At 36.3% G+C, this 27,973-nt stretch overlaps 1 protein-coding gene across 1 annotated transcript in view; it reads left to right on the top strand.

Annotated features, from left to right (window-relative positions):
• The window catches only part of CWF19L2 (CWF19 like cell cycle control factor 2), a 194,905-nt gene that overhangs the window by 162,012 nt on the left and 4,920 nt on the right, over positions 1-27,973 (top strand). Inside the window, exons 14-16 of the mRNA XM_060018021.1 lie at positions 1,142-1,258; positions 6,200-6,355; positions 8,308-8,388. Of these exons, the coding sequence (XP_059874004.1) occupies positions 1,142-1,258; positions 6,200-6,355; positions 8,308-8,388 (354 nt within the window). The remainder of the gene's footprint in view (positions 1-1,141; positions 1,259-6,199; positions 6,356-8,307; positions 8,389-27,973) is intronic.

Below are 27,973 nucleotides of genomic sequence, written 5' to 3'. Positions count from 1 at the left end.
CTGGGAGCCCAGTGTGGGGTTCACACTCCTTGCTTCTTGTGGAGGACCTCTATAATTGTAATATTCCTCTGGTTTGTGGGTTGCTGACCTGGGGGTGTAGGTCCTGACTAAAGTGCATCTCCAGCGCTGTTGCCTGTCTCATTGTGGTTCCTTCTTTATGTCTTTAGTTGTGGAGTATCTTTTCTGCTGGTCTTCAGGTTGTTCTTACAGGTAGTTGCTCTGTAATTAGTTGTAATTTTGTTGTGCCTGTGGGAGGAGGTGAGCTCAGGGTCTTCCTAGTCCAACGTCTTGGCCACCTCTTCAGTGCTTATTCCTGATATTGTTTTTAATTGTGAATATTTTGGGGATTTAACTGTAAATTTAAGTAGATAGCCATATCCACACACACTCCTAGTTTCTCCTCTTACAGTGAAGTTTTAAAAATTTGCATAATTTTGTAAAGCAATTAATAAATAAATTTATTAATTCATTAATTCTCTTACATAAAATTTTTCTAGCTAAAACCTAGCGAAAAATTATAGAAAATAGGATCAAGCCTCGTTGAAGAATATTTATGGTTCTTACAAACACCTTTTCCTCTCTACATATATACTAATTGACCTTTTTTGTTTTTAGACAGTTTGTGTAAAATGAAAAAATAGTACCAGCTTGTAGGTAATACATGTATGTAAATAAATAGAACTTAACCAGTGCTGTAAAGCCATACAGAGGTTATTTCTCTTTTCCCAGCCAATGAGGGAAAGAAGACCTGATTAACAGGCATCAGTTTAACTTTCGTATCACTACCAGGTCATGTATTTCTTTTATTCTTGCAAAATTTGTGCTGTTTCAAGGGCTTTGAAGGCATATAGCTTTCTCAGGTGAAGGATAAAGTGTCATTCATTCTACCCTTTGGTAAGCTTAATCTTTGAGGTATAGCAGTCAAAATTGAGACTTATGCAATAAGTTTCTGATTATTGAAAGATATCTTCATGGATTTTAAATTTTTAAATAGTGAATGTCTTTAAAATATTAAACTATAATATATTACTTATGAGCAGGTTTATTTTATTAACTGTTAGCCATGTTAACCTATGAGGGGCTTATCTTTCAGAACTGAGAATAGCAATAACATTTCGCCTTTGCATCTTTTTTCCCATAGGTTTATTTATGTTTACCCAACTTACGATCTCTTACTGAAGGGCACTGCTTGATAGTCCCTTTGCAGCACTATAGAGCAGCTACCTTATTGGATGAAGACATCTGGGAGGAAATTCAGGTCAGCATGATAATGCTCATGATCATTGTAATGATCAAGAGCAGTTTTTACACACTATTGTGATAAATTCTAACAAGTTTTATGCCTTCATTCAATGATTTTACTTTCTGAATTTAAACAAGTATACATTTCCATAGTTGTGTATAACTGTGGGTCATGATGTTTTCACCACTCACTTTTTACTTTATTGAAAGCTTTAAATAAAAATTTTTATTGAGGTATAATTGTCATATAATATATTAGTTCCAGGTATACAACTGAAAGCTTTTGTCTACTAAATAAACTATGATCAAGTAATAATTATTTTTACTTTAAAAGAAATCAATGTAAGATTTCTAATATTTGCTTTCGTGGAACATGAAATAATCATTCTTACCACAGTAAGCTAATAAATTACAGCCAAAGGAAAGATGTTTTCAGATAATAAAAAATAATTTTTGGAACTTAGTGGTTTACATTTAGCAATTGTCATATTTTCCTATAATGGCATTGACCTTTTCTGCTGCTATGTTTTGTCATGATTTTGTTACCAGCTTTAATTTCCATACTTTTCCCTTATAGCCTTTTGGATTCAGGGATTGTGTGTGTGTGTGTGTGTGTGTGTGTGTGAATGAATGTCTGTGTCTGTGTCTGATTCTTCAAGAAATTGAAAGGCACAACGTGGGTGAAATTGCTGCTGAATTGCAAGACCTTATAATGACCAAAATAGAGAGAGAGAGAGAGAAAGGGAGGGAGGGAGGGAGGAAGGAAGGAAGGAAGGGAGAAAAAGAGAGAGAGAGAGAGAGAGAAGGAAGGAAGGAAGGGAGGCAGGTCCTGTTTTTCTAATGACTGACAAGTGAATAGGGTGAATAGGGGTTATAGGAACCCCTAGTTAGAAAACACGAAAATTTTAAGACTTCTAAAGAGACTAATACTAGTCTTTGTATCATGCTGATAAAGATACCAAGAGAGGAGATATTTTGACTGTCTTTCATGAAATTCCGTCTTTTAACTCCCTGAAATCTTTTAGTTTATGCTGTGAAAGTTAAAGGGCAAACTGTTTTAATGCATCTGTGGCCCAGCAAAGGTAAAAGTGTGGATAAGTGTATTTGATGTGAAAAAAATTTTTCTTTTTCTAATAGTGGATTCCAGTGCAGTAAATAATTTAAAGTGGAAAGTGTGGCAGATTTGGTTTTGAGAATTATTTGGGGACTTTTCTGGAATGCTTTCTAAAAATGTATACATGCAAAACTGATTTAACTTAGAGCAAAAATAAAGTGCCAAAAAGATTTTAAGTTATACAGGAATCTAGTATGTATGTTATATGTTTTTGTAAGAAATTAAGTTACTTGGGCTTCCCTGGTGGCGCAGTGGTTGGGAGTCCGCCTGCCAATGCGGGGGGCGCGGGTTCGTGTCCCGGTCCGGGAGGATCCCACGTGCTGTGCGGCAGCTGGGCCCGTGAGCCATGGCCGCTGGGCCTGCGCGTCCGGAGCCTGTGCTCCGCGGCGGGAGAGGCCCGCGTACCGCCAAAAAAAAAAAGAAGAAATTAAGTTACTTGATGAAAAACACCGAGTTGGATAAAGAAGAAATTTATTCAGTTCAGTAGATACTGAGTGCATGAATGTATGATCATGCAGGTGTTGTGAGAAATGCAGAGATAAAATCACTCATTAATTCTGCCCAAAGGTGTGGTATATACTAGTATAGGTTACATTATGGTTTAGCAGATTTTGTAAGCCAGATGCATTATAGAAAATTGAGTGAGGGAGAAGCCAAATTGTTTTATGTAAATAATGGCATTATAGCTCTCTTTTGTGATAGAAAGAAGTTGTTAGAAGGTGTAAATTACTCTATGATAGTGAATGAAGAAAATATCTGAATTCTAGCTTATTTAAAGAAATGTACTTTTTTTGATTTTTGTTTTTACTTTCAAATATGTACAAAAACTCAAATTAATTATGCCCTGGTTAATACCCTTATGGTCATTCACCTCTTTTAGAGAATATATGTTAAAAATGACTTGACTTAGCAAAAAATTATGTTTGCAAATTCAGGGACCACTTCCTTCAAGTAATTTTTATCACCATCCTCTAGTAACATTTAAATTTAATTTTAGACCTTGTATTTAGTAGAATATACAAAGATATTCAGCAGAGCATGTGGGAATAATCACAGATTTCTAATGATAATATCTAAATTTTTAGTTTTACTAAATATATAGTGAAACTTGTTCCCCTTTAAGTTTATTCTTATCAGTTTGACAAATGAACTTGAACATACGTTATAGTCAGATACTGTAGGTCCATTTTTTAAATATCTCAAATTAGCGGTATGGTGGTGGGGTCGTTGATGCTTATCTACAGTGGGCTTCACTGTGGGGCCATTTCAGTGGAAAACTTCCAGTGTTAGTACCATTGGGTCTTTTTCTTGGGGCTAGTCAGACTCTCCAGAAAACACTCTTTCAGTCTCTTGCCTAGAGCATCTATGTCTGCTTTCCAGTGTTCTGGGAGCTGAGTTGGGAAAGAAGGCTGGTGTGGCAGAATGTCAAACATTTAAGAACACTAAGTAACATTTTTTATGATGCCCCTGTTTTCAGACTGTATACTCTCAACTGTGTCTGGTTTTCCTAGCCCAGCAACTTTGTTGTTTGCCTTCTCCAGAAGTTTATCCTATAGTGTTCTGCTGGTGTGGAGGAAGGGATCCGGTGTGTTAGTTATTTTTTTTCAAAAGACTTTCATCTGTGCCATTGTTTTTCATTACAACTTCACCTCTAGTTCCATAATTCCTTGGTGCTGCCAATTCCTGAGCCTTTTGAGGATTCTGCAGTGTAGCATGGGTTTCTTCTTTACCATCCCTGCTAAACTGCCTCCTCCTATATCACCCAACTGTGAACCAGCTTTCTAGTGTTTAAGTCAGATAATATGGGGTGATCTGATTTTTAGCATATTTTCTTTGTTCTAATAGCTTTATGCTGTTTTGAAAATTATCTTAATGTCATTTTTGAGGGGTCACTTCATGAAGGGTGTAGAATTAAATGTGTATGTTCTGTACTATCGCATAACATTTATCTTAGGATAATCCTATCTTTAGACATGTTCTATTTAGAAAATTTGAATAAATTATAGTATTAATATTATATCATCAGCCCTAAATAGCTTTGGTATGTTTAATGAAAATACTTTAATATTTATTTTAAATTCCTTTACGTGTGTTTATCTGAGTTTTTTGTAATGTGGTTTGTAATGTGTAAGAATCGTAACACTCTAGTATAGATTACTTAAATATATTGTAAGGAATATAAGTCCAGATGTGTTAACTAAATGAGGAATTGCAATTAGGTGAGTAATCATAGTTTAGAAACGTGGAAAATAGTGATTACCTGAAGGATGAAGTGTTTTCTACTAGTAATACGGGAATTTTATTTCGCCCCTGTAACATGAGATCTCTACATCTCTGTGAAGCATAAAATAGTTTTGGTATCTTATGATAATGAACTAAAACACTTTCTTCATTGTTTAGTTTTCATATAAATTTTAAAGAATGCATATTATTTAACTATGTATATTGTATTTGTTGTATTGAACTTGGGGAAATCCTGCTTTAATGGAGTTGATAACCTCAAATTATACCATTAAACTCATATTTTTAAATTAAAGTATTTTATATATACATATATATATATATATATATGTATATATATATGAAGTACTTAAAAGTGTGTATGTGTCCTCGAGGCTATAAGTATGATGTTTATATATTTTATAATATTGAACTATTCTTGTATCACTAATTTAGTACTTTTGAGTTTTCATTTATAATCCATGACATCTTAAGTCTGTCTTCTTCGCTATTATCCAGATAGACTCTAGAACAGTCATCCAACAGTTAAACCTAAATTTTACCACCTAAATGTGATTTTATCTCTTCCTTTTCTTCTTTTAGTTTACTGGAACTGTTTCCAATATATACATAATACTGAGCAGAGTGAGTTTCAGTTAAAAAAAATATGTTGCTTAACTATGTGAAATTATGTGGTAGATTTAGAAAGTAAAGTAACTATAAGGTAACATTGTAGAGTTTAAACATTGTTTACTATTTTTTTATTTTAAAAAATGCTGAGCTTATATATATAGCTGTGGTTAGAAATGTAGAGCGAATCCTGTATCTGTTGCTTACTAGGTACCTTTTTACTTTACCTCAAATTATAATTATTCGATTTTTTTTCCTACTTGTTCTTATTTTATAAAATGAGTGGAAAATAGAATAGTGATGAGTGATCAATAATAAGTGATCAGAGGAGACCTGGTCGGAACCCAGAACTCCCAACCCCTACCCAGCAGTAATTTGTAGGCTTTCTTATTTTTGGGTGTCAACAGAGGCTTGAATGGAAAACCTGAACTTCTATCTCCACATGGCAGTAACTAGGCAGGGTCTCAACAACAACCTGGTTGAATCTCTAGGGAATTATGCTGAGTGAAAATTTGCAAGTGAAGGATCAGAAGACGTATGAAGGGAACCAGCAAATGAAGTTACTTTGAGGATAGAAAAACAATTGGAAGTGAATTCTGCATGTCTGTTACTGAATTTAAGGATGCCTACCTGCTCAGAGTACCTTTTTTGGTTTTTGGATGTTTTCCTATGATTTTACTGTCAGTTCTATATATTTTACCACCTAAATTTGATTTTTATCTCTTCCTTTTCTTATTTTAGTTTACTGGCACTGTTTCCAATATATACATAATACTGAGCAGAGTGCGTTTCAGTTATAAAAAACACATTGCTTAACTATGTGAAATTATGTGGTAGATTTAGAAAGTAAAGTAACTATAAGGTAACATTGTAGAGTTCAAACATTGTTTACTATTTTTTTTAATTTTAAAAGAATTTATTATACTTTTTATTGTTCTCATATTTTGAATCTCCTCTCAGTGTGTTATTTACCTAGCCATTTCCTCTCTTCAGATGTTTAGAAAATCATTGGTAAAGATGTTTGAAGATAAAGGATTGGACTGTATCTTTTTAGAAACGAATATGAGCATGAAGAAACAGTATCATATGGTTTATGAATGCATTCCTCTCCCAAAGGAAGTGGGTGATATGGCTCCCATCTATTTTAAGGTATTTATGGATAGTCTTTACAGGCATACTTATTTTTTGCTGTATTATGGTTTTATGAATAGTTATCTTTATTCTGATATTTTTTCTCCTATGTACTTATGAAATTTTATATCATATAAAGAAATGAAGTAAAGCACAAAAATTCTGCTATATAAATTTCTGTAGAAGAAATTTGGGATTTTGACCTTTAAAAAGCATGCTTACTTATCAGTATGAATATACTATCAAATGGTAATTTATAATTTTAATTTTTCATTTCTCAAATGAAAAATCAAGTTCTACCTTGAAATACTTTCAAGTCAAAATTGTAGTCATGACTCTAGAAATTTATAATTTAAATTCCTTAGGGCCAAACATAGTTACATGCAAACAGTACAAATTACAATTGCTAAAAAAAAAAAAAAAATTACAATTGCAGAGACAAGTTATTGCTGCAAGTTTTAGTATTTAATACCTCATCATGCTCTTTGAAAAAGAAACTAAAATCTAACCTTGACATACATCTTTGGACATTGTAATAAATGATTAGAGTTCTTAAGCAATTGTGTCATTATAATGTTCAAGCAGGTTTAACTAAATAGCGTTTGTTTGATACTGGCCTGAGTGCAGCGTAATTTATAAATTTATAATTTATAAATTTGTAAATGTAGAACCATATATGAAATAGTAACGTGTACAATTAAAGAAGAAGATAATGTTTTATGAGGTGGTATAGAAACTTGCAAATGCAACATTTAGACAATATAGGATGGTAAATTTTAATTAATATGGACTGTAAATCCCAATAAAAAGAATTATTTTAAAAAAGGATTATTAAACCTGTTAAGGTTGATGAGGTGGTGAAAATCAACTTTTCCTATAGAAATTTTTAAAAACCATCTGATTATTTGCTTTGAAGTCATGCTAGTAAAGTATAGGAAAACAATCCAGATAATTCCCAAACCCATGTCAGTCCTGTATTAAACAGAATCAATTGAGAAAGAGATTATTATGCTTTTCTTCAATTTTTTTTTTCCTCTTGTACTTCCTCAGTGAGCCCTAGGAGATTGTGACTATAGGTATTGAAGTACATAGGGCACAACATAGAGCAGCTACTGTTGCTTATGGTGGGTGACAGAAATGTCATCTCTTAGCAGAATGGTATGCTACTTTTCTTTTATATTGTATCTTTTATATGATCATTAAAGATGTACTTATTTGATTTAGCTTCAATTTTATATTGAATGTGCTACATTATAATGTCAACACAAGCAATCCATGTCTTTTAAATAGGGAGCAGCAGTATACCTGATGTATTTAAACTATGCTTATTTGAATGTTAATTTCACCTTTAAAATTTACTTCATTAGTAATGATGTATAAAAATGAGATTATTTTATAATTATCACCATGGCTTTTCTTTCTATTAAATATTTCTTTACCATAAATACTAGTCATATTGATTAGCTTAGAAAGTCTTATAATTCCATGTCTATGTATTTTTTCCCATGCATTTTTACTCCTTTTTTCTATGGCCAGAAATAGGTCAAGTATTTGGTTGCCAGAAAGCACATAAATTACTGTTCTTATATATGGAAGAAGAACAATAAAACAAAATGAATTTATTTGAGTAGATGTCTATGAATGGAGTAAGGAATTTGTGAACTTTATGTTCACAAATTCCGTTCAATATTAAGTTGCTTGGTCTTACTAAGGATTGTTTTTGTCATGTAAAGGTGAGCTAAAGTTAGTACAAGAGTTAAGAATGAGTAAAATAGTATTATTTTGGCTAAAGATAAGACTTGTATGAAATCAAGAAATTCCAATTTTAAATAACAGAAATTAAAGTCATTCAAACTAATAACCTAACATGTATATTAAACCTTATAATTAATTCACCATATTACTTTACTTTTAAACTCTTTGTATTTACTTGTGCATTATTTTTTAATTGACAAATGGCTGTTTCTTAGAAAGCCATAATGGAAACTGATGAAGAATGGTCTATGAACAAGAAATTAATTGATCTCTCTTCAAAAGATATCAGAAAGTCTGTAAGTATTATTTTTTTTAATATAAGAAATAACCCTACTATTTAGGATCTTTGTAATTTCCATATCTTATTTGAGAAAGAGACCATTTGGCTGAGTGATCAAAGGTGAAGGAAATATAATTCCATAAATAAAGAAGAAATTATTTTCATCCTACCTGGTCTAGCAAATCCTTATTTCTTTAATTGCTTATTTGAATGTTTATTCCTGATCTTTTGGTGCTCTGCCACTGTAGTCCCTATGATTGTTTATGATAACCATAAGACTCTGCCATGAAAATTGCTCTTAATGGGATTCTCAGGCTCTGGGACAAGTGAGGAGAGATGCCTTCTTGTTACTGAAATTATAATGAGAAAAACATTTTCCTAAAGGCTCTATTTTGAACAATGGAACTCTCTCTTTTTTTTTTTTTTTTTTTTTTTACTTATACAAAGGTTTACTGTTATGGTCCTTTAAAACAGTAGTTAAGTTAGATGATGGGTACATTATTCTTTTAGAGACTTTACTAACCATGCTTCATAGTTTAATCTTGATTTGCAGATCAGATTTTAGATACAAGTTACCCTTAGGTTGAGTACTTCTGTAATGACCTCCCTCTTTTCTAGAAATACACATTAAATGGAATAGATATATAATAGAACTGGGGATTCCTTTTTCTTTTCAAAGAGTATTATATGAATGTTTATTGAGTGCCTGCTATTTACCAGGCACTGTTCTACATGCTTTTTATACATAATGGAACAAAACAAAGGCTTTATGTAGCTAATATTCTAGTGCAGGAGTTGGGAACTGCACTCTGTGTGCTAAATCCAGCCTGCTGCCTGTTTGTGTAAATGAAGTTTTATCGTAATACAGCTAAATCCCTTTTTTTTTTCTTAACATCTTTATTGGAGTATAATTGCTTTACAATAGTGTGTTAGTTTCTGCTTTATAACAAAGTGAATCAGCTATACATATACATATATCCCCATATCTCTTCCCTCTGTGTCTCCCTCCCAACCTCCCTATCCCACCCGTCTAGGTGGTCACAAACCACTGAGCTGATCTCCCTGTGCTATGTGGCTGCTTCCCACTAGCTATCTATTTTACATTTGGTAGTATATATAAGTCCATGCCACTCTCTCACTTCTTCCCAGCTTACCCTCCCCCACCCCGCCCCCGTGTCCTCAAGTCCATTCTCTATGACTATATTCCTGTGCTGCTGCTAGGTTCTTCATAACCTTTTTTTTTTTTTTTTTTTTTTTAGATTCCATACATATGTGTTAGCATATGGTATTTGTTTTTCTCTTTCTGACTTATTTCACTCTGTAGGACAGACTCTAGGTCCATCCACCTCACTACAAATAACTCAATTTCGTTTCTTTTTGTGGCTGAGTAATATTCCATTGTATATATGTGCCACATCTTCTTTATCCATTCATCGGTCGATGGACACTTAGGTTGCTTCCATGTCCTGACTATTGTAAATAGAGCTGCAATGAACATTGTGGTACATGACTCTTTTTGAATTGTGGCTCTCTCAGGGTATATGCCCAGTAGTGGGATTGCTGGGTCGTATGGTAGTTCTATTTGTAGTTTTTTAAGGAAGCACCATACTGTTCTCCATAGTGGCTGTATCAATTTACATTCCCACCAACAGTGCAAGAGGGTTCCCTTTTCTCCACACCCTCTCCAGCGTTTATTGTTTGTAGATTTTTTGATGATGACCTTTCTGACTGGTGTGAGATGATACCTCATTTTAGTTTTGATTTGCATTTCTCTAATGATTAGTGATGTTGAGCATTCTTTCATGTGTTTGTTGGCAATCTGTATATCTTCTTTGGAGAAATGTCTAGGTCTTTTGCCCATTTTTGGATTGGGTTTTTTGTTTTTTTGATATTGAGCTGCATGAGTTGCTTATAAATTTTGGGATTAATCCTTTGTGAATTGCTTCATTTGCAAATATTTTCATGCATTCTGAGGGCCGTCTTTTCATCTTGTTTATGGTTTCCTTTGCTGCCAAAGGTTTTAAGTTTCAGAGGTACTGTTTTTGGCTGCTTTCATGCTACAAGGATAGAATTGAGAGTTGCAATAGAAATTTTATGATCTGCAAAGCCCAAATTATTTTATTTAAATTACAATTTTATTATAGGTTTTTAAAATTGTTTTTTAAGTTTTTAAAATTTTGCTGACCCCTCCTCTAGCAGATGTCACTAGAATATTTCTCTCCCATTTTTTGTTTTGGAAAGCCAGACCTGATACATGTGACTGATAGAATTCACTATTTTATTTATTATATCCCAGGCCAAAGGTTGAAATCTCATTGTATTATTGGAGGTAGTTTTAATTCAAAAGTAAAACCATTGTCTATTGTCTTTTTTAAAAATTAAAAAAAAAGTAATACAATTTTTAAAGGTTACTTTCCATTTACAGTTATTACAAAATATTGGCTATATTCCCCGTGTTGTACAAAACATCCTTCAGCCTATCTTACACTCAGTAGTTTGTACCTCCAACTTCCCCGCCCCTGTATTGCCCCCCACCATTGGTACTGGTAACCACTAGTTTGTTCTCTGTATCTGTGTGTCTGCTTCTTTTTTCTTCTATTCACTAGTTTGTTGTATTCTTTAGATTCCACATATAAGTGATATCATATAGTCTTTCTCTGTCTGACTTACTTCACTTAGCATAATGCCTTCCAAGTCCATCTATGTTGCTGCAAATGGCAAAAATTGTTCTTTTTTATGACTGAGTAGTATTCCATATATACATATATACACCACATCTTCTTTATCCATTCATCTGTTAATGGACACTTAGGTTGCTTCCATATCTTGGCTATTGTAAATAATGCTGCTATGAACATTGGGGTGCATATATCTTTTCAAATGAGTGTTTTGGGGTTTTTTCTGATATATATACTCAAGAGAGGAATTGCTGGGTCATATGGTAGTTCTATTTGTAGTTTTCTGAGAAACCTCCATACTGTTTTCCTCAGTGGCTGCACCATTTTACTTTCCCACCAACAGTGTAGGAGGGTTCCCTTTTCTTCACATCCTTGCCAGCATTTGTTATTTGTTTTCTTTTTAATGATAGCTGCTCTGAAGGTGTGAGGTGACATTTCATTGTGGTTTAGGTTTTGATTTGCATTTCCCTGATGATTAGCGATGTTGAGCATCTTTTCATATGCCTGTTGGCCATCTTCGTTTCCTCTTTGGAAAAATATCTATTCAGTTCTTCTGTCTTTTTTTTAATTGGGTTTTTTGGTTTCTTGATACTGAGTTGTATGAGCTGTTTATATATGTTGGATATTAATCCCTTATTGGTCATATCATTTGCAAAAATTTTCTCTCATTTAGGAGTTTGTCTTTTCATTTTGTTGATGATTTTCTTTGCTGTTCAAAAGCTGTTAAATTTACTTAGGTCCTATTTGTTTATTTTTGCTTTTATTTCATTTACTCTAGGAGACTGATCCAAAAAAATATTCCTGTGATTCATGTCAGTCAGTGTTCTGCATGTATTTTCCTGTAGGAGTTTTATAGTATCCAGTCTTAAATTTAGGTTTTAATCCATTTTGAGTTTTATTTTTGTATGGTATTAGAGAATGTTCTAATTTCATTCTTTTACATGTAGCTATCCAGTTTTTCCAGCACTACTTATTGAAAAGACTGTCTTTTCTTCATTATATATTCTTGCCCCCTTTGTCATAGATTAATTTACCATTAAGTATGTGGGTTTATTTCTGGGCTGTCTATTCTGTTCCTTTGATCTATATGTCTGTTTTTATGCCAGTATCATACTGTTTTAATGACTGTAGCTTTGTAGTATAATCTGAAGTCAGGGAGCATGATTCCTCCAGGTTTGTTTTTCTTTCTCAAGATTGTTTTGGCTATTCAGAGTGTTTCAAAGGTACAATCTCCCAAGACTGAACTAAGAAAAAATAGAAAAGATGAACAGACCAATTACCAGTAATGAAATTGAGTCAGTAATTTAAAAATTCCCAACAAACAAAAGTCTAGAACCAGATGGCTTCACAGGTGAATTCTACCATTTATCCTTCTGAAACTATTCCAAAAAATTACAGAGGAAGGAATGCTTCCAAACTGATTCTATGAAGCCAACATCACCCTGATACCAAAACCAAAGATATCACAAAAAAGAAACTTACAGGTCATTATCACTGATGAACATAGATGCAAAAATTCTCAACAAATACTATCAAAATGAATCCAACAATACATTAAAAAGATCATTCACCATGATCACGTGAGATTTAACCCAGGGATGCAAGGATTTTTCAGTATTCACAAATCACTGTGACATACCACATTAACAAATGAAGAATAAAAACCATATGATGCAGAAAAAGCTTTTGATAAAATCCAACATGCATTTATGATAAAAACTCTCCAGAAAGCTGGCATACAGGGAACATACCTCAACATAATAATGGCTGTATGTGGCAAACCCACAGCTGACATCATACTCAATGGGGAAAAGCTGAAAGCATTTCCTCTAAGGTCAGGAATAAGACAAGAATGTCCAAAGTCACCACTTTTATTCAACATAGTTTTGGAAATCCAAGCCATAACAGTCAGAGAAGAAAAAGAAATTAAAAGAATTCAAATTGGAAAGGAAGAAGTAAAACTGTCACTGTTTGCAGATGACATGATACTATACATAGAAAAATCCTAAACACACCACCAGAAAACTACTAGATCTCATCAATGAACTCAGTAAAGTTGCAGAATACAAAATTAATGTACAGAAATCTGTTGCATCTCTATAAACTAACGATGAACTATCAGAAAGAGAAATTATGGAAACAATCCCATTTACCATCACATCAAAAAGAATAAAATACCTAGGAATAAATCTAACTAAGATGGCAAAAGAGCTGTACTCTGAAAGCTATAAGGCACTGATGCAAGAAATTGAAGATAAAACAAAAAGATGGAAAGATATACCGTGTTCTTGGACTGGGAGAATCAATTTTGTTAAAATGACCCTACCACCCAAGGCAATCTATAGATTCAGTGCAATCCCTATCAAAATACCAATGGCATTTTTCACAGAACTAGACAAATAATTTTACAATTTGCCTGTGGTCTTTTTCTTTTCCCTTGCTGGTGAATTGGGACAGACAATATATTAAAAAACAAAACAACGCCCCCACAAATGTCTAATTCATGATCTTATAGAAAAAGGTATCTAATGTACATACATCTTTTGTGCCTAAGTTTTTCACTTCTCATATCATAATTTCCAATGCCATTGATTCTTTTAGAACATGATTTTAATGGCAGTTGAAAATATTTTAGGGGAGGGGTGGAATCAAAATGGTGGAGTAGCATGTTGCTGAACCCACCTCCCCTCACAAACACATCAAGACTACAACTACATATAAAGCAAGTCTCACTAAAGGTGACCTAAAGACTAGCAGAACAGCTCTTCTGAAACCTAGACTGTAAAGAAAGAACCACACAGAGTTTGATAGGAGGGGAGGAGAAGCGATCTAATTGGGACTGACACCCCTAGAGAGTTGACCTAGAGAGGAGAGAAAATCACATGTTCAGGATCTTCCTTGGGGAGTGGAGCATTCAATCCACACATTAGGCATTCCATCCCTGTGGTCCAGCAAGAGGAAGATGAGCCTGTCTGGGTTAGAAAACCAGTGGGGCTTACCTGAGTGCTGTAATAAATGGAAACTCTGCTCTTGAGGAGCTTGCACACAGACTTGCTCACAGTCCCAGGGTGGAGGCAGCAGATTGAAATCTTCATGGTGCTCTGGCTGGCTTGCCAAGACCACCCCAGTGTGCCCCCAGGTTTGCACTGGACTCCTACTCTAGCCCCTACTGCTCTGCTGTTGCTCCCTGCTAAGGTCAAGGCTGCAATTGCCAACAAGAGTGCACACACTTGGAGGGAACAGGGCTTGGTTGAACCCTGGCCCTGCCTCTGATTAGGATGGGAGCAACATACTTGGGAGGGAGAGGAATCAGCCCCAGGGTGGAGACTGCCATTTCTTGTGTGCATGTCGGTGCACACACTTGGGAAAGAGTGGAACCAGCTCAGTTGTGTGGCTCCAACTCCTCCAGCCCTGATCTAGCCTCTTACCAAAGTACACGCATCAAGAAAAAAGTGGAATCACTTCAAAGTGCAGCCCCAAGCCCTCAGTCCCTGACCATGCTCACAATTAAGGTAGAGACTGCCATCACACCTGGGAGAAGTGCAGGTCCCTCAGGGCTCCTGCTTCAGCTCTTGAGCCTGGATCCCACCCCTAGTAGGGCAGTGACTGCCATTGAGCATAGGAGAAGCCCCAGCTCAAACATGGCTCTGGCTCTACCTCCCACCAAGGCAGTGGCTGTCAGGGCACCCTGGGCTTACTTCAGATTGAGCTCCCACTGGAACCACTGTGCACACACACACTGCATTGGGATGCTCCCACACAAGGACATATCTTCAAGACCGGGATAGGTAACTCTTTCACCTACTGTCATGCAGACAAAGGAATATGTTTCAAATGAAAAAACAAGAAAAGAAAAATGAATAAAACCCTACTGAAACAGAGATAAATAATTTACCTGATAAGGAGTTCAGAGCAATAGTAATAAGAATGCTAACTCAAGTTGGGGAAAAAAATAAATGAACAGAGTGGGAATTTGAACAAAGAACTAGAAAATATAAAAAAGTACCAATCAGAGCTGAAGAATGTAATAACTGAAATGAAAAATACACTAGAAGGAATTAGCCACAGATTAGGTGATATAGAAGAATGCATAAGCAACCTGGAATATAGTGAAAATCACCCAATCAGAACAGGGAAAATAAAAAAATTTTTTAAATGAGCCTAGCTTAAGGGACCTCTGGGACAACATCAGGCATTCTAAATTTGCATTGTAGGGATCACAGAAAGAGAAGAGAGAGAGAAAGGGATAGAAAATGTATTTGATGAAATTTTGGCTGAAAACTTCCTGAACCTGAAGAAGGAAATAGATATCCAGGTATAGGAAGCACAGAGAGTCCCAAAGAAGATGAACCCAAAGAGAACCACACCAAGACATATAATAACTGAAATGGGAAAAAATAAAGGTAAAGAGAGAATTTTAAAGTCAACAACAAAAAACAGTTACGACAAGGGAATTTCCATAAGGCTATCTGCTGGTTTTTCAGCAGAAACTTTGCAGGCCAAAAGGGAGTGGCATGATATATTTAAATTGCTAAAAGGAAAAAACTAAAGAGTTCATCAGTACTAAAGTGACCTTACAAAAAATGTTAAGGGGTCTTCTTCAAGTGAAAAAGAAAGGACCAAAACAAGAAATAAGAAAATACAGGAAGGGAAAAACCTCACTGTTAAAGGCAAGTAAAGGCAGTGGATCAATGAACAGGTAAGGGATAGGCATAAAGATGTAAAATATGACATCAAAAATAGAAAGCATGAAGGGGAAATTAAAAAATATAGATCTTTTAGAATGTGTTTGAACTTAAATGACTATCAGTTTAAAACGATAGATATAGATATACATCAACATATGTGAACTCCATGATAACCACTATATATGCAGTATTTTTGCTGGTAAGCCATCTAGTACCTATTGTAAGGTTGTTTTTTAAAACCTGGATATATACCTAAAATAAGTACCTGGAGGATTTTAATATTTTAAAATAACCAATAGAGACAGTAAGAAACATACAAATTCTTGGAATGGTTGTTGTATATTCAACTTTGAAGTGTTTTCTTTTCTAAATCACCACATAGCGTTTTATCTGAGACTATTTGAGAGTAGCTGGGGAATGAATCAGATGACCTCTTGAGGTCACTCTTAGCTTAGGATTTGATAATTATGTGGATGGAGTTGTGAAGAGAACTTGAGTATAAGAATAATTTCAAAGCAGGTCACTTTTTACAAGGTTAACAAACTTTCCAGTGTCTTTTTTAAATGATAATTATGTTTCTGAGCATGAAGTGAACAATCTTGATTTATTTTAACATTATTTTTATTCTGAAGAAACCTCATTATCCTTCTTTTAAAAAACTCTATGTCCTTAGTAGGTACGTAAAGTATTTTATGTGTGTGTTGGGGATGTGCTGATTTTTTCTTCCATAGTGGATTCTTGGTTGTTAGTAGAGATTGACATATTTGTAATTCATTCTGATTCTCTGTTGATTTATGTTTTTATTTCTGTGAGTATAAGCTTCTCTTTTTATGTCTCTTTTGTTTACTTTCTCTGGGTCTTTTTATTTCCTTGCAGTGTAGTGTGAAGTTCATGGATATATACAAAAAAAACAGATCTGAATGTTCATTGCAGAGGAGTTGCATAATATTCAGTAACTTGTCAAGAAAGTGGTCTTTTTTCACAAGACAATTTTATTGAGATTTCACATGAATTCTTCCTCAACTTTTTCTTTTTTTTAACCACTTTATTGGAGTATAATTGCTTTACAATGATGTGTTAGTTTCTGCTTTATAATGAAGTGAATCAGTTATACATATACATATGTTCCCATATCTCCTCCCTCTTCTGTCTCCCTCCCTCCCACCCTCCCTAGTTCACCCATCCAGGTGGTCACAAAGCACCGGGCTGATCTAACTATGCTATGCGGCTGCTTCCCACTAGCTATCTTTTTTTTTTTTTTTAACATCTTTATTGGACTTTAATTGCTTTACAATGGTGTGTTAGTTTCTGCTTTATAACAAAGTGAATCAGTTATGTATATACATATGTTCCCATATCTCTTCCCTCTTGCATCTCCCTCCTTCCCACGCTCCCTATCCCACCCATCTAGGTGATCACAAAGCACCGAGCTGATCTCCCTGTGCTATGCAGCTGCTTCCCACTAGCTATCTACCTTACGTTTGGTAGTGTATATATGTCCATGCCACTCTCTCACTTTGTCCCAGCTTACCCTACCCCCACCCCATGTCCTCAAGTCCATTCACTAGTAGGTCTGTGTCTTTATTCCTGTCTTACCCCTAGGTTCTTCATGACATTTTTTTTCCTTAAATTCCATATATATATGTGTTAGCATACAATATTTGTCTTTCTCTTTCTGACTTACTTCACTCTGTATGACAGACTCTAGGTCCATCCACCTCATTACAAATAGCTCAATTTCATTTCTTTTTATGGCTGAGTAATATTCCATTGTATATATGTGCCACATCTTCTTTATCCATTCATCCAATGACGGACACTTAGGTTGTTTCCATCTCCTGGCTATTGTAAATAGAGCTGCAGTGAACATTTTGGTACCTGACTCTTTTTGAATTATGGTTTTCTCAGGGTATATGCCCAGTAGTGGGATTGCTGGGTCGTATGGTAGTTCTATTTGTAGTTTTTTAAGGAACCTCCATACTGTTCTCCATAGTGGCTGTACCAATTCACATTCCCACCAGCAGTGCAAGAGTGTTTCCTTTTCTCCACACCCTCTCCAGCATTTATTCTTTCTAGATTTTTTATTCTTTCTAGATGATGGCCATTCTGACTAGTGTGAGATGATATCTCATTGTAGTTTTGATTTGCACTTCTCTAATGATTAACGATGATGAGCATTCTTTCATCTGTTTGTTGGCAGTCTGTATATCTTCTTTGGAGAAATGTCTACTTAGGTCGTCTGCCCATTTTTGGATTGCGTTGTTTGTTTTTTTGTTACTGAGCTGCATGAGCTGCTTGTAAATTTTGGAGATTAATCCTGTGTCAGTTGCTTCATTTGCAAATATTTTCTTGCATTCTGACGGTTGTCTTTTGGTCTTGTTTATGGTTTCCTTTGCTGTGCAAAAGCCTTGAAGTTTTATTAGGTCCTGTTTGTTTATTTTTGTTTTTATTTCCATTTCTCTAGGAGGTGGGTCAAAAAGGATCTTGCTGTGATTTATGTCATAGAGTGTTCTGCCTATGTTTTCCTCTAATAGTTTGATAGTTTCTGGCCTTACATTTAGGTCTTTAATCCACTTTGAGCTTATTTTTGTGTATGGTGTTACGGAGTGGTCTAATCTCATAGTTTTACATGTCCCAGTCCAGTTTTCCCAGCACCACTTACTGAAGAGGCTGTCCTTTCTCCACTGTACATTCTTGCCTCCTTTATCAAAGATAAGGTGAACATATGTGTGTGGGTTTATCTCTGGGCTTTCTATCCGGTTCCATTGATCTATATTTTTGTTTTTGTTCCAGTACCATACTGTCTTAATTACTGTAGCTTTGTAGTATAGTCTGAAGTTAGGGAGCCTTATTCCTCCAGCTCCATTTTTCGTTCTCAGCATTGCCTTGGCTATTCAGGGTCTTTTGTGTTTCCATACAAATTGTGAACATTTTGTTCTAGTTCTGTGAAAAATGCCAGTGGTAGTTTGATAGGGATTGTATTGAATCTGTAAATTGCTTTGGGTAGTAGAGTCACTTTCACAATGTTGATTCTTCCAATCCAAGAACATGGTATATCTCTCCATCTATTTGTATCATCTTTAATTTCTTTCATCAGTGTCTTATAATTATCTGCATACAGGTCTTTTGTCTCCTTAGGTAGGTTTATTCCTAGATATTTTATTCTTTTTGTTGCAGTGGTAAATGGGAATGTTTTCTTGATTTCACTTTCAGATTTTTCATCATTAGTGTATAGGAATGCAAGAGATTTCTGTGCATTAATTTTGTATCCTGCCACTTTACCAAATTCATTGATTAGCTCTAGTAGTTTTCTGGTAGCATCTTTAGGATTCTCTATGTATAGTATCATGTCATCTGCAAACAGTGACAGCTTTACTTCTGCTTTTCCGATTTGGATTCCTTTTATTTCCTTTTCTTCTCCGAGTCCTGTGCCTAAAACTTCCAAAGCTATGTTGAATAAGAGTGGTGAGAGTGGACAACCTTGTCTTGTTCCTGATCTTAGTGGAAATGCTTTCAGTTTTTCACCATTGAGGATGATGTTGACTGTGGTTTTGTCTAATATGGCCTTTATTACGTTGAGGTAAGTTCCCTCTATGCCTACTTTTTGCAGGATTTTTATCATAAATGGGTGTTGAATTTTGTCAAAATCTTTCTCTGCATCTGTTTAGATGATGATATGGTTTTTCTCCTTCAATTTGTTAATATGGTGTATCATGTTGATTGATTTGTGTATATTGAAGAATCCTTGCATTCGTGGAATAAACCCCACTTGATCATGGTGTATGATCCTTTTAATGTGCTGTTGGATTGTTTGCTAGTATTTTGTTGAGGATTTTTGCATCTATGTTCATCAGTGATATTGGCCTGTAGTTTTCTTTCTTTGTGACATCCTTGTCTGGTTTTGGTGGTGGTGCCTTGTAGAATGAGTTTGGGAGTGTTCCTCCCTCTGCTATATTTTGCAAGAGTTTGAGAAGGGTAGGTGTTAGCTCTTCTCTAAATGTTTGATAGAATTCGCCTGCAAAGCCATCTGGTCCTGGGATTTTGTTTGTTGGAAGGTTTTTAATCACAGTTTCAATTTCAGTGCTTGTGATTAGTCTGTTCATATTTTCTATTTCTTCCTGATTCAGTCTTCACACGTTGTGCATTTCTAAGAATTTGTCCATTTCTTCCAGGTTGTCCATTTTATTAGCATAGAGTTGCTTGTAGTAATCTCTCATGATCTTTTGTATTTCTGTAGTGTCAGTTGTTCTCCTTTTTCTTTTCTAATTCTATTGATTTCTGTCTTCTCCTTTTTTTCCTTGATGAGTCTGGCTAATAGTTTGTCAATTTTGTTTATCTTCTAAAAGATCCACCTTTTAGTTTTATTGATCTTTGCTGTCGTTTCCTTCATTTCTCTTTCATTTATTTCTGATTTGATCTTTATGATTTCTTTCCTTCTGCTAATTTTGGGGGTTTTTTGTTCTTCTTTCTCTAACTGCTTTACGTGCAAGGTTAGGTTGTTTATTCAAGATGTTTCCTGTTTCTTGAGGTAGGATTGTATTGCTATAAACTTCCCTCTTAGAACTGCTTTTGCTGCATCCCGTAGGTTTTGGGTCATCGTGTCTCCATTGTCATTTATTTCTAGGTATTTTTTGATTTCCTCTTTGATTTCTTCAGTGATCACTTGGTTATGAAGTAGTGTATTGTTTAGCCTCCACGTGTTTGTATTTTTTACAGATTTTTCCTGTAATTGATATCTAGCCTCATAGCATTGCGGTCGGAAAAGATACTTGAAACAATTTCAATTTTCTTAAATTTACCAAGGCTTGACTTGTGACCCAAGATATGATGTATCCTGGAGAATGTTCCACTTGAGAAAAATGTGTTTTCTGTTGTTTTTGGATGGAATGTCCTATAAATATCAATTAGGTCCATCTTGTTTAATGTATCATTTAAAGCTTGTGTTTCCTTATTCATTTTCATTTTGGATGATCTGTCCATTGGTGAAAGTGGGGTGTTAAAGTCCCCTACTATGAATGTGTTACTGTCAATTTCCCCTTTTATGGCTGTTAGTATTTGCCTTATGTATTGAGGTGCTCTTATGTTGGGTGTATAAATATTTACAATTGTTACATCTTCTTCTTGGATCGATCCCTTTATCATTATGTAGTGACCTTCTTTGTCTCTTGTAGTAGTCTTTATTTTAACGTCTATTTTGTCTGATGTGAGAATTGCTACTCCAGGTTACTTTTGGTTTCCATTTGCTTGGAATATCTTTTTCCATCCCCTCACTTTCAGTCTGTATGTGTCTCTAGGTCTGAAGTGGGTCTCTTGTAGACAGCATATATATGGGTCTTGTTTTGGTATCCATTCAGCCAATCTGTGTTTTTTGGTGGGAGCGTTTAATCTATTTACACTTAAGGTAATTATGGATATGCCTGTTCCTATTCCCATTTTCTTAATTGTTTTGGGTTTGTTATTGTAAGTCTTTTCTTCTCTTGTGTTTCTTCCCTAGAGAAGATCCTTTAACATTTGTTGTAAAGCTGGTTTGATGGTGCTGAACTCTCTCAGCTTTTGCTTGTCTGTAAAGGTTTTAATTTCTCCATCATATCTGAATGAGATCCTTGCTGGGTAGGGTAATCTTGGTTGTAGGTTCTTCTCCTTCATCACTTTAAGTATGTCCTGCCAGTCCCTTCTGGCTTTCAGAGTTTCTGCTGAAAAATCAGCTGTTAACCTTATGTGGATTCCCTTGTGTGTTATTTGTTGTTTTTCCCTTGCTGCTTTTAATATGTTTTCTTTGTATCTAATTTTTGACAGTTTGATTAATATGTGTCTTGGCGTGTTTTTCCTTGGATTTATCCTGTATGGGACTCTCTGTGCTTCCTGGACTTGACTAAATATTTCCTTTCCCATGTTAGAGAAGTTTTCAACTATAATCTCTTCAAATATTTTCTCAGTCCCTTTCTTTTTCTCTTCTTCTTCTGGAACCCCTATAATTCGAATGTTGGTGCATTTAATGTTGTCCCAGAGGTCTCTGAGATAGTCCTCAGTTCTTTTCATTCTTTTTTCTTTATTCTGCTCTGCAGTAGTTATTTCCACTATTTTACCTTCCCGGTCACTTATCCGTTCTTCTGCCTCAGTTATGCTGCTATTGATCCCATCTAGAGTATTTTTAATTTCATTTATTGTGTTGTTCATCGTTGTTAGTTTCATCTTTAGTTCTTCTAGGTCCTTGTTAACTTATTCTTGCATTTTGTCCATTCTATTTCCAAGATTTTGGATCATCCTTACTATCATTATTCTGAATTCTTTTTCAGGTAGACTGGCTATTTCCTCTTCATTTGTTAGGTCTGGTGGGTTTTTACCTTGCTCCTTCATCTGCTGTGTGTTTTTCTGTTTTCTCATTTTGCTTATCTTACTGTGTTTGGGGTCTCCTTTTTGCAGGCTGCAGGTTCGTAGTTCCTGTTGTTTTCGGTGTCTGTCCCCATTGGCTAAAGTTGGTTCAGTGGGTTGTGTAGGCTTCCTGGTGGAGGGGCCTAGTGTCTGTGTTCTGGTGGATAAGGCTGGATCTTGTCTTTCTGGTGGGCAGGTCCACGTCTGGTGGTGTGTTTTGGGGTGTCTGTGGACTTATTATGATTTTAGGCATCCTCTCTGCTAATGGGTGGGCTTGTGTTCCTGTCTTGCTAGTTGTTTGGCATAGGGTGTCCAGCACTGTAGCTTGCTGGTCATTGAGTGAAGCTGGGTGTTGGTGTTGAGATGGAGATCTCTGGGAGATTTTCGCCGTTTGATATTATTTGGAGCTGGGAGGTCACTTGTGGACCAGTGTTCTGAAGTTGGCTCTCCCACCTCAGAGGTGCAGCACTGACTCCTGGCTGCAGCACCAAGAGCCTTTCATGCACATGGCTCTGAATAAAAAAACGGATGGATAGAAACCTAGGACAAATGGTGAAAACAAAGCTATACAGACAAAATCTCACACAGAAGCATACACATACACACAAAAAGAGGTAAAGGGGAAAAAATAATAAATCTTGCTATCAAAGTCCACCTCCTCAATTTGGGATGATTAGTTGTCTATTCGGGTATTCCACAGATGCAGTATACATCAAGTTGATTGTGGAGCTTTAATCCGCTGCTTCTGAGGCTGCTGGGAGAGACTTCCCTTTCTCTTCTTTGTTCGCACAGCTCCCGGGGCTCAGCTTTGGATTTGGCCCTGCCTCTGTGTGTAGGTCGCCGGAGGGCGTCTGTTCTTCGCTCAGACAGGACGGGGTTAAAGGAGCAGCTGCTTCAGGGACTCAGGTTCTCTCAGGCCGGGGGGAGGGAGGGGTGCAAATGCGGGGCGAGCCTGCGGCAGCAAAGACCGGCAGGACGTTGCACCAGCCTGAGGCTTGCCATGCGTTCTCCTCGGGAAGTTTTCCCTGGATCCCAGGACCCTGGCAGTGGCGGGCTGCACAGGCTCCCATGAAGGGAGGTGTGGATAGTGACCTGTGCTCGCACACAGGCTTCTTGTTGGTGGCAGCAGCCGCCTTAGCGTCTCATGCCCGTCTCTGTGGTCCGCCCTGTTAGCTGCGGCTCGCGCCCGTCTCTAGAGCTCCTTTAAGCAGCACTCTTAATCCCCTCTCCTCGTGCACCAGGAAATAAAGAGGCAAGAAAAAGTCTCTTGCCTCTTCGGCAGGTCCACAGTTTTCCCCGGACTCCCTCCCGGCTAGCCGTGGTGCAGTGACGCCCTGCAGGCTGTGTTCATGCCGCCAACCCCAGTCCTCTCCCTGCACTCCTACCGAAGCCCGAGCATCAGCTGCCAGCCGTGCCCGCCCCAGCGGGTGAGCAGACAAACCTCTCGGGCTGGTGAGTGCTGGTCGGCACCAATCCTCTGTGCGGGAATCTCTCCGCTTTGCCCTCCGCACCCCTGTTGATGTGCTCTCTTCCGGAGTTTCCGCCCCGAAGCTTTCCCCCTCCACCACCCGCAGTCTCTGCCCGCGAAGGGGCTTCCTAGTGTGTGGAAACTGTTCTTCCTTCACAGCTCCCTCCTACTGGTGCAGGTCCCGTCCCTATCCTTTTGTCTCTTTTTATTCTTTTTTGTTTTGCCCTACCCAGGTACGTGGAGAGTTTCTTGTCTTTTGGGAAGTCTGAGGTCTTCTGCCAGCGTTCAGTAGGTGTTCTGTAGGAGTTGTTCCTCGTGTAGATGTATTTCTGGTGTATCTGTGGGGAGGAAGGTGATCTCCGTGTCTTACTCTTCCGCCATCTTCCCAATTCCCCCCGCCATCTTCCCAATTCTCCCCCTCTACTTTTTAATATGATTTTTAACTGTAATTTTGTGTTAACTGTAACAGTTGAAAAACATCTAAGACATCTTGGGTTTGAGCTTCAAAGCTAAGCAAAGTCCACCTCAAGGAAAATTTGGGTTTACCCTAAGACCATCAAATATGAGGACAATTATACGAAGTCAGGATTAAAATCTGGAATATTAAAAGGGGAAAGCTCAAATACTACTGTTTTCCTATCATCAGTAAAATTTTTTGCTGTAATTCTGTCAGTACTCTTCATGGGTGGTGCCAATGTTCCAACTTCTATCCCTCCGGCTGGTCAAGGCAGGAAAAGGAAGTGCTAAATGTACATATACTTTTATACTGAATTCTTTGCAATGCCTACCGACTCACAACTCTTCAGGCAAGACATTAGGTACCTTTTCTGCCTGCAGTGAGAGAAGAGTTCTTGTGGCACGCAACTGTTCTTTGTTTAGAAATAATGTGTTCATTTTGCCATCTAGGCAATTATGCCATATGTTGTTGAGCTTTGGTATGTATTGATATATACAAATTACCACAAACTTAGTGCTTTAAAAACAGCACATTTGTTATCTCATAGTTCTGGAAGTCACAAATATGAACTCGGTTTTACTGGGCTAAGTCAAGGTGTTAGCAGGCCTACTTTTTTTTTTTTTTTTTTTCCTTTGGAGGCTCTCAGGGAGAATCCATTCCCTTGCCTTTTTCGTTTCTAGAAACCACCTGCATTCCATGGCTTGTGGTTCTTTCCTTTGTGTTCAAAGTCAACCAGTATAGCATTTTCCAGTCTTTCTCTGACTCTGATCCTCCTATCATATGCTATATAACCCAGGATAATCTCCCCATTTCAAGACCCCTAACTTAATTGTATCTGCAAAGTCCTTTTGGCCATACAACGTAACATGGAAGCCATTTTTTCTGCCAAACACAGTGTAATACAAACAAAAAGCATGGGCACTGTCATCATAAATTGCTTTCTGAAGTTATCTCTTCCTCAAAGTACTGCTTTTTAATTGATGGTAGTCTACAACATGATTTTAGCCATTCAAATTCATGTCTCACACGTTGATCTACTTCAGGTAGCAAAAATATTTTAATGATAATAAAGGCCATATATGACAAACCCACAGCCAACATCGTCCTCAATGGTGAAAAACTGAAACCATTTCCACTAAGATCAGGAACAAGACAAGATTGCCCACTCTCACCACTATTATATAACATTGTTTTGGAAGTTTTAGCCACAGCAATCAGAAAAGAAAAAGAAATCCAAATCAGAAAAGAAGAAGTAAAGCTGTCACTGTTTGCAGATGACATGATACTATACATAGAGAATCCTAAAGATGCTACCAGAGAACTACTAGAGCTAATCAATGAATTTGGCAAAGTAGCAGGATACAAAATTAATGCACAGAAATCCCTTGCATTCCTATACACTAATGATGAAAAATCTGAAAGAGAAATTAAGGAAACACTCCCATTTACCACTGCAACAAAAAGAATAAAATACCTAGGAATAAACCTACCTAAGGAGACAAAAGACCTGTATGGAAAAAACTATGAAACTGGTGAAAGAAATTAAAGATGATACAAACAGATGGAGAGATATACCATGTTCTTGGATTGGAAGAATCAACATTGTGAAAATGACTCTAGTACCCAAAGCAGTCTGCAGATTCAATGCAATCTCTATCAAATTACCAAAGGCATTTTTCACAGAACTAGAACAAAAAATTTCACAATTTGTATGGAAATACAAAAGACCCCAAATAGCCAAAGCAATCTTGAGAAAGAAAAACGGAGCTGGAGGAATCAGACTCCCTGACTTCAGACTATACTACAAAGCTACAGTAATCAAGACAATATGGTACTGGAACAAAAACAGAAATATAGATCAATGGAACAGGATAGAAAGCCGAGATAAACCCATGCACCTATGGTCACCTTATTTTTGATAAAGGAGGCAAGAATATACAATGGCGAAAAGACAGCCTCTTCAATAAGTGGTGCGGGGAAAACTGGACAGCTACATGTAAAAGAATGAAATTAGAACTCTCCCTAACACCATTCACAAAAATAAACTCAAAATGGATTAAAGACCTAAATGTAAGGCCAGACACTATAAAACTCTTAGAGGGAAACATAGGCAGAACACTCTATGACATAAGTCACAGCAAGATCCTTTTTGACCCATCTCCTAAAGAAATGCAAAAAATACAAAAATTAAAAAATGGGACCTAATGAAACTCAAAACTTTTGCACAGCAAAGGAAACCATAAACAAGACCAAAAGACAGCTCTCAGAATGGGAGAAAATGTTTGCAAATGAAGCAACTGACAAAGGATTAATCTCCAAAATTTACAAGCAGCTCATGCAGCTCAATATCAAATAAACAAACAACCCAATCCAAACATGGGCAGAAGACCTAAATAGACATTTCTCCAAAGAAGATATACAGATTGCCAACAAACACATGAAAGAATGCTCAACATCATTAATCATTAGAGTAATGCAAATCAAAACTAAAATGAGGTATCACCTCACACCTGTCAGAATGGCCATCATCAAAAAATCTACAAACAGTAAATGCTGGAGAGGGTGTGGAGAAAAGGGAACCCTCTTGCACTGTTGGTGGGAATGTAAATTGATACAGCCACTATGGAGAACAGTATGGTGCTTCCTTAAAAAACTAAAAGTAGAAATACCATACCACCCAGCAATCCCACTTCTTGGTATATACCCTGAGAAAACCATAATTCAAAAAGTGTCATGTACCACAATGTTCATTGCAACTCTATTTACAGTAACCAGGACATGGAAGCAACCTAAGTGTCCATCAACAGATGAATGGATAAAGAAGAAGAATTGGCACATATATACAATGGAATATTACTCAGCCATAAAAAGAAACGAAATTGAGTTATTTGTAGTGAGGTGGATGGACCTTGAGTCTGTCATACAGAGTGAAGAAAGTCAGAAAAAGAAAGACAAATACCGTATGCTAACACATATGTATGGAATATTAAAAAAAAATGATCATGAAGAACCTAGGTGCAGCATTGGGAATAAAGACACAGACCTACTAGAGAATGGACTTGAGGACACAGGGAGAGGGAAGGGTAAACTGGGACAAAGTGTGAGAGTGGCATGAACACATATACACTACCAAATGTAAAACTGATAGCTCGTGGGAAGCAGCTGCATAGCACAGGGAGAACAGCTCTGTGCTTTTTGACCACCTAGAGGGGTGGGGTAAGGAGGGTGGGAGGGAGGGAGACGCAAGAGGGAAGAGATATGGGGATATATGTATATGTATAGCTGATTCATTTTGTTATAAAGCAGAAACTAACACACCATTGTAAAGCAATTATACTCCAATAAAGATGTTAAAAATATATACATATATACATATATATATATATATATATATATTTTAACGGAGCCTTCCATTTCTTTTTCTTTGACTATCAGATTTGCACAAAGTGCTATTAATAGATGGAAGTGAAAGTCATATTTGAATAATATTCTCTGTGCCAAGCATTTATATACATTTTTCTATTTGATCTTCACAGCAGACTTCTGAGCTCTTCATATTTCTCATGAGACTCACAGATGTTAAATAACTTGCCTGAAGTTACGTAGTTATAAGTATCAGAGCTGTGATTAGAGCCTTGTCTTTCTCTTTATTTTTTTCCTAATTGTCTGTGTCATACATGTTTTCACATTTTATTTTAAAATGTGAAAATATTTTTAAAAAGCACAAAGTAGTAACCCATTTCTCTGCATTTTACGTATTGTACTATTTTGTAAACGGATTATTTTTTAATTATGCTTTTCCTATAACCTGAACAAGTCTTTATAATCCCCAATTTTAATTGCTTTATACTATTTCAAGATGACCACTCTTCTTCCACCATACCATACTATCTCTTTCCAAGTCATGCCTTCCTGAGGACACAATACAAAATATATAT

The sequence above is a fragment of the Delphinus delphis genome, chromosome 8 (assembly GCF_949987515.2).
Source record: "Delphinus delphis chromosome 8, mDelDel1.2, whole genome shotgun sequence".
Lineage (NCBI taxonomy): Eukaryota > Metazoa > Chordata > Mammalia > Artiodactyla > Delphinidae > Delphinus > Delphinus delphis.
The sequence above is the reverse complement of the archived record's forward strand: the minus strand, read 5'-3'. Positions and strand labels throughout refer to the sequence as shown.